This window comes from Sinocyclocheilus anshuiensis, unplaced genomic scaffold (assembly GCF_001515605.1).
Source record: "Sinocyclocheilus anshuiensis isolate Anshui unplaced genomic scaffold, SAMN03320099.WGS_v1.1 scaffold119, whole genome shotgun sequence".
NCBI lineage: Eukaryota > Metazoa > Chordata > Actinopteri > Cypriniformes > Cyprinidae > Sinocyclocheilus > Sinocyclocheilus anshuiensis.
The window spans coordinates 59,846-67,548 of NW_015549581.1; the positions used below are offsets into that span (position 1 = coordinate 59,846).

Sequence of the window (7,703 nt, forward strand, 5' to 3'; positions counted from 1 at the left end):
AAAAAAAAAAAAAGTGTTGCAAATACGCACAATGCGTCCAAATACAGAAACGTGCTGCAAATAATCGCAACACAACCAAATACTAAAATGCGCTGCAAATTCTTGCAACAGAACCAAATAGGCAGAAACGCACTGTAAGTATGCACAGACCCCAATGGAATGTTTAAGGAAACCGCAATATGTGACAAACATAACTGGGACATTATCAATGTCTGCTCTGAAAGATGAGATTTTTTTGTTTATTTTATCATCCTGATCAAATGATTCCTTAGCTTTTTTGGATATTATTAGCCTAAATAAGCTGAAGAAATACAGAGTTACTTTAACTGTGAAATGTTATGTAAGTTGGCTAGCTAATTAACCGTTGTATTGCTACACTAACCATATTTTAACCATGGTATGTGTACAACTGTGATTATACAAATGGTAATCAATATGCCAAAAAAAAAAAAAAAAAAGGTTACTATACTTTTACAATAATAAAACCATGGTTAATTTTGAGAAGGGTTGTTGGGGTCCCCTTTTGGATAAACATTTCTGTTGTGGTCTATGCTACTTGCAACACTTTTTTGTATTTGGTTGTGCTGTGCGTATTTGCAGTGCGTTTCTGTATTTGGTTGTGTTGCGAGTATTTGCAGCACGTGTTGTCAAATTTAATTTGCTGGTGCTTTTTCTAATTGCATATATTTTCTTAAGTTGCAGCACGTTGAGCTCTCTTGGCCACCGTAAAAATGAGCCTAACTGACCTGTAAATGACATCACAATGAAAATTCCTAATAGTTCTTTTTTAATATTTAATTCAGCTCTACAATTGATGCATTGAATTTTCTTTGTCAGCCTTATGCATTGTGAACTGACATATTTTTACACATTACTACAGCAGTGTTTTGCATGCACTCCAAAAACCTACAGTCTAAATTGCTCCTGTAATACTTTGCAGCTAACAATAGCTACCAGTCTATATCCCAGCATTCATCTGGACTCAAACAGAGGCTGAGTGTGTAACAAAATCATTCATTTCTGTTTACCACGAAATAGGTCGATATCTTTATAAAACAATCAATCCGCACTGCAGGTTTCCCAGCGAGAACAAGCAGGCTTATTGTGTTACGCATTGTTTTGGTTCTCATTCAATTCGCAGGCTTGTAACAATTGGCCTTTGTGCTTTAAAGGCGAGAAGTTCGAGTCAGGACATCGATCAACTGACGTGACTGAGAAAGAAGTGGACAGAATACAAATCTCAAAAGCAGCAAAATGGAAGAGTTTGGCTTTCAGACCAAAAAGTCTGAAGTTTGAGAACATCAATCTTACCCCAGTGGCTTCTGAAAACTCTCTCTGCTGTCCCTCAGTCTGCTGTTTCCTGTCAAGGTTCTGTGTGGCGTCTCGCTGGTCTCCCCCTGGACTGTGTCTCAACCGCGGTTGGCAAGGGCTACAGAGACATCCATAGCAATTCTGCAGTGTTGACAGACTATAGTAGCTATTGTGCAGGTCTTTGTGATTCACCAGTGGTTTGAGCTTCTGTTCCCTATGCCTGCTTGTCCCTCTGTAACCTCTTCCTCGTGCCAGTCTCCGGATCACCACTCTGGGTCTGGCTGCGGTGGGCGATGATGACCCAAGGTGGGCCGCCTTAGCCAGGCGCTCATGGCACCATTCGATTTTCTTTCCAGATGCCTTTTTCCAAAGAGCTTCAGGACTCCTTGTTTCATTGTTCGCTGAGACAAGTCCAGCACACCTCCAGGATGTGGTTTCCTCCGTCATTTGCTCATGAGATGATTCCGGAATCCACTCAGTCATTGGCAGAATCCCATTCACCTCTACGATATGTACTTGCAGTGAGTTCTCGCTGACAGTATTTTGTCTCTGGGTCATTGAATCAGTAGATACGCTGGGATTTATGGGTACACAGCTCGGGTCTGGTGCACTTGGTCTCTCAGTGGTAATGTTCACGTCTGGGCTGGCAGATTTAGTGGGGACGCTACTGATTTGAGATGCTTTCCATCTTGAGTTTGCTTCATCCGATGCATCATTTGCTCCAGATACGCATGACCTGGGCTGAGCAAAAAAATGAGGGGACAAAATGATGTTCCTTTCGTCCAAGTAACTGCACTTGTGCCTAATTTTCTGTTTAGTCTCCTGGTATTGATGAAAGGCATTATCATCTGTTAAAAACAAAAACAGTGGTATATAAGGTTTTTTATTTTGTAAGTTTTGTTTTCTATTTTTATATATTTTAAAATTTAATTTATTCCTGCAATGCCATTACTCCAATCTTCAGTGTCACATGATCCTTCAGTAATCATTCTAATATGCTGATTTGCTGTTCTTATTATCAATATTTTAATGCATTTTAATTGTATTATTATTATTGAGGTTTCTGTGCTTGTTTAAGTTTTTCCCTCTTTCTTTCTTGTAATATTTTGTATATTTCTCTAACTATCTTTTTTGACAGGAAGATTTCTTTCAACATAAAGTTGGTGCTTCATAAATTATTTGGTGTATTCGATAATATCAAAATTATGAGTGGGAAATGTGGTATTATAAATCAGTGCAAAAACATGATTGACACAATGGATGCAGCATCTGTAGCTGACAGTAAATTTGTTCAAATGTATGTTTTTTATTTACACTAAAACTAGCTAAGTTGCATATACAAAATACAATAATATTGTACAATTACAATAAAATGTGTAATGAATCAGTGTACAGCACATTCATAAATTGTATAAAAACATAAAAAAAGTATTTGATGAATAAATAAAGTAGACCTGATGTGCTTTATTTATTAATCATTTTGCAGAAGCAGTTAAAAACCTGGCATCTTGCTCTGACCAAAGTGATCTGAAAGATTTGACTTCCCAACTTGTAAATACTAACCTACCAGCATCAATCTTATGCTGCTACAGAGAATGATGGGAAATGTAGTTTGGTCACAATTCTGTGTCCTCATGAATCAGCCAAATAAGTGGTGTTTTCTGGAAATTGCTATTTTTCATTGCTACCCCAATATAGACGCAATTAACTACACTAGCACTATTTGGGCTATTTATTATTGTTGCTAACACTCCTAGAAAAGAATAACTGGAAAGGCTATTCTGATGATCCAACACACCTGCCGGTAAATTTGAAGTAGGCTAATCCTATAAACCATTATTAGCTGGTTTAGGGCTGGAGCTAAACTGCATCATATTGATTTCATACCTGCATTAAAATATGTTGAGAAGATCTAATGTCTGCTTCGGGAACAAGAATGAATCCTCCCAGGATATTTGGGTAAATATAAACATTCCTATTTAGACTGTTTAACAAGGTTATGCCTATCACAGAGATGTAAGAGATGCTCTTGGGTCTTTGAGTGTCCATGGGGCTTTATTACAAATGCTGTGAAGTCTGAGCCCTGTTAGGCCGATGATTAATCACAGGTCCGGTTTTTAAATGTCAGGTCTGAGCCCAGCGTGGCCCGGCTCTGATCGATGTCCCACTCTACGGCTATCTTTCAGAAAGCTGCACTGACGCTGTGGGACTCGCAATGACTCACCGTTTCCTCCAGAGAAGGTGAGTGGTGGAAGGTTTAAATGCAAATGTCTTCGACATCTAACCTCTGGAGAGCAAAGAGCGATATATTAGGGAAATCTGAGACAAATTTCAATTATTTTCCAATTAATAAATTACCATGCTGAAATGTTTCTATATTTAATGAACTTTGGAATATCGTACTTGTTTTGTCCCTCTTTTGCTTTAATGACATCATCACTCTGCATGAACTCCACAAGTTAAACCTGATGATCATGTTACCCAGCATGCCTTGACAATGATCTAAAAAGAATCTTGTGCTTTAATGAATGCAAGAACATCTAAGCATCTGTACAAAGAGTCCAAGTGTGACCAAGAAATCTTACAAATCTCTTCCTATTTTTAAATTGGCTTTTTCTTTCTTTCTCTCTTTCTTTTTTTTTAAATCAAATTTTCACCGTGGTCTCAGACTTTAGGGGCCCGCTGTATATATAATGAGATTGGAGTAAACAACATCTGGCTGATATTTGCTCCTGTGAGACATCTGCATAATATGCAGCATGAATGTTAGTTTTTTTGTTATTATTCACAACATTTTGAGAAGATGCCAATACTGGAGTTTGTGAAAAGCAGTAAAGTGAAATAAAACTGTTCATCATTTATGAAAAAATAACACGAAAAATGCTGCTTGTACAGGCGTATGCACAGCTTGCGAATTATGACCTCTAAAACACATGTAGTCAATTAAAGCCTGTTTTTTGAGAATTGGTTTTGCGTGGAAAACCCTTAAATGAACACGCCCTGGGCGTGTTTTATGCAAATTACTAGTTGTAGATACACCTGCCCTCATTTAGAATAATCCAGATTCATCAACAATGAAGAATGATGACAGGAACACATTTCTGTGTACACGCACCTGTTGTGAATTTGTCAGAAATTCAGAGTGAGAACTGTGCACATAAATATGCAATATGTGTGAAATTATTAATGAACAAGTCCTAATGTTACCATTAAAGGAATAGTTGACCCCAAAAATTTAAATTGGCTGAACTGCAGTGAATAGGTGCCATCAGAATGAGAGTCCAAACAGCTGATAAAAACATCACAATAATCCACACAACAAGAATTAACATCTTGTCCAGTAAAAAGTTGCATGGTTGTAAGAAATTCATCATTAACATTTTTAAAATCTAAATTGTTTCCACCTAAAATGTGAGTCCTCTATTCAGAATGTTTTCTCCCGTGAAAATTAAATATTGCTTTCTCCAGTCATGTTGTCTGAATCAGGAGAGAAATATGCACAGATCAAGCATTGTTACAAAGCAAAACTTATAAACAAATATGTTGGTGCATGGATTTTGATGTAAGAGGACAACAGGTGCTGGCCTTTTTCACTGGAGGAAGCATTATTATGGATTATGAACTGGTATTTTTCCCAGAAGCAGCGGTTTAAATTTAAATGGATCTCTAGATTTTTTTTCCCCAGTTTTTTTTTTGCTTCACAATACATTAATTGATGGATTGGAGTGGTGTGGATTACTTGTGAATTATTGTGATGTTTTTATCAGCTGTTTGGACTCTCATTCTGACGGCACCCATTCACTGCAGAGGATCCATCGGTGAGCAAGTGATTATATATCAATGCTACATTTCTCCAAATCTGAGTACATTTTTAGCAAATTTTCATTTTTGGGTGAACTGTTCCTTCTTTTTTATCTTTGACAGAGAAAATGTAAATGCAAGAAATGTCCATTGCAGTGAGTTGGGTTGGTAATCGTAACAATTACAATAATTGTATATGGTTTAAGCACATATGACTCAGTACCAGAGTGGTGTTGTGAGTGAAGTGTCATTTGTGAATCTAATAGTCAGTGGTGGTCGTGACTCACACAGAGCCCTTGTTGAGCTCTGACATGCTGCTTGGCTGCTTAGAAGTTGCTCAGAAAACAAATGACATACTACGTTCATTTTAAAAAATAGGGACAAGTGGAACAGAGAGCGGTTGTAATGCTGTAAAAATACTGTGAGTATACAAAACTAGTCTTGAGATGACAAGCGCCCTCTAAAACCAACAAATCAGGCCAATCTAGACAGCTTAGGCTATTTTAGAGATGAACTTTAAGTTGATACTTATTAAAACAATTAAGTCTACTGAGCTACTAAAAAGCAACATTTAAGTAATAAAATGCAATTTCTGAGATTTGCTGAACTGAATCACAGTATCACAATGTTAAATTGTTTTTTAATGTATGTGGATGAAGCTGCATTAATTTTATATCTTGCTTACATAAATGTGTGCCAAGTATTCCATTACTCCAAGCCTGGTTATTGTCTTTCCCGAAAACTGCTTTAGTGACGAAACAATTCTCACCCTCCAGTCAAAACAATAGTTAAAAGCTCAAACAAACATAATAACCAGTCAAAACAGAAAACCGTGCAAATTAAGCATCTGGCCTCATGTCCCCATGTGCAGAGAAACCTCTACATGCTGAGTGATTGGCAGGAAGTCGCGCCTTTCTGTCCCGATACACACTGCGAGGTGATTTTGAGGCATGCTGGGTAGCAAGCTAGACTTAGTAGCAGATAAATGTTTGCGCTGCACATAATGGGCGCCTCCAGATCCCCGCACGGAATTTCCTGAAGCAGCAGGTGAAAGCAACTGTGTAATTAGACGCAGGTCGCACACAGGAAAACGCCAGCGTCGTCCATTATCTCCTCTCCTGCTGCTTGAACTAAACCATGTTTAAGGGAACTCAGTGGGACTGTCACTCAGGACTCTGATTAGGACTCTGATGTGGCATTAGAGCCATTTCAGAGAGTATTATTGATTTTTCTTTGGCAGCATTTTATTCCTTTCAGCTAGATTCATTACGATGTAAGCTATTACTTACATAGATTCCCTGACTGAAAATGAATAGGTTTGATTGCTTACCGCTGATTCCACCATCCGTATCAGAACATTCCCAAGCACAGCACAGATCCCTCTTCTCACCTTTTCTGTGGAAAAAATTTGAATGCATAAAAATTTAAATGCATAAAAGTCCAGAATTTTCAGAATACAACTTTTTAAAGTGCAGTTTCTGTAATAATGACATTCAACCATTGATGTAATGACATTGTTGTCTATTAGCAGTAAATAGCCTAATTGATACTAAATGTGTAATTTTCCATTATTTAAATTATATATAATATATTGATGAATATATATATATATATATATATACACAGTATTCATCAACATATTTAATTACAAATTTGAACTATATTCTATTTTCAATTTATATTCTAATATTTATAATTTTTACATATAGTTCATATGATGGATGATACTTCATAAAACTCTTCTGAAAAAGTATCCTGAGCTACTAGAAAGCAACATTTGAGCAACAAAATGCAGTTTTGGAGATCTGCTAACTGAATTGAACCACAGTGAAGTTAAAAATGAAATTAGATTTCCACAGAAAGGACTGACAGGAGACTTTTTACAAAGCAGCAGCTAGTGTGTTGTATTCAGCATGATGGCTGGTGTTGAATATTTTCTGATGTGATGGCAACAGGCAGGACAATAGAAGCTCTTCACTATAGCAAAACAACATCAGTTCAAATGAATGGAGCGTACAATGCTAACAGATTCCCTGTGAATGTTCCTGCAGCTCATCAAACCTCTCATCTGACAGAGAATGACTCTATAGCCCAGGACCAATGAGTCATGGAAGTCCATAATTATTCCTGGCTATTGTTTTCCATTACCATCACCTAATATCAGCGCTACTCATAAGCCACCTCTCTAACATCTCTAAAGCACACTTTGTGTGAAAGCGTAATGCAGAAGCGAAACAAAGTAGTCATTTTCTCTGTTCCAGCCCTGTGTTCAGTGCAGCATACAATAGAAATGGCTTGTTTTGACGATATGAGAACTCTTTTAATTCCTCCAGCAGATTGCTGTTTACAGCAACACAGAGAGAGAGAGAGAGAGAGAGACACAACTGCTTCCAACATACAGTATAAAGTTTAAATTAAGACATAAATTCACATTGAGATAAACTCAAAATTGGAAGATATAACGTTACAATTACATTTATATATACACACGTCTGTATGTGTATTTCTATATGCATATAAAAATACACAAATTATATATAGAAATATTATGTATGTAACATATACATGTATAGATTTAAGAAATATATATT

General features: G+C 36.9%; 1 protein-coding gene across 1 annotated transcript in view; it reads right to left on the reverse strand.

Moving 5' to 3' along the window:
- LOC107657738 (uncharacterized) overlaps positions 1-7,703 on the reverse strand; it is a 9,560-nt gene that overhangs the window by 1,161 nt on the left and 696 nt on the right. The window contains exons 2-3 of the mRNA XM_016445964.1: positions 6,446-6,507; positions 1,312-2,159 (exon numbers count right to left, since the gene is read on the reverse strand). Coding sequence (XP_016301450.1) covers positions 1,312-2,159; positions 6,446-6,507 — 910 coding nt within the window. The remainder of the gene's footprint in view (positions 1-1,311; positions 2,160-6,445; positions 6,508-7,703) is intronic.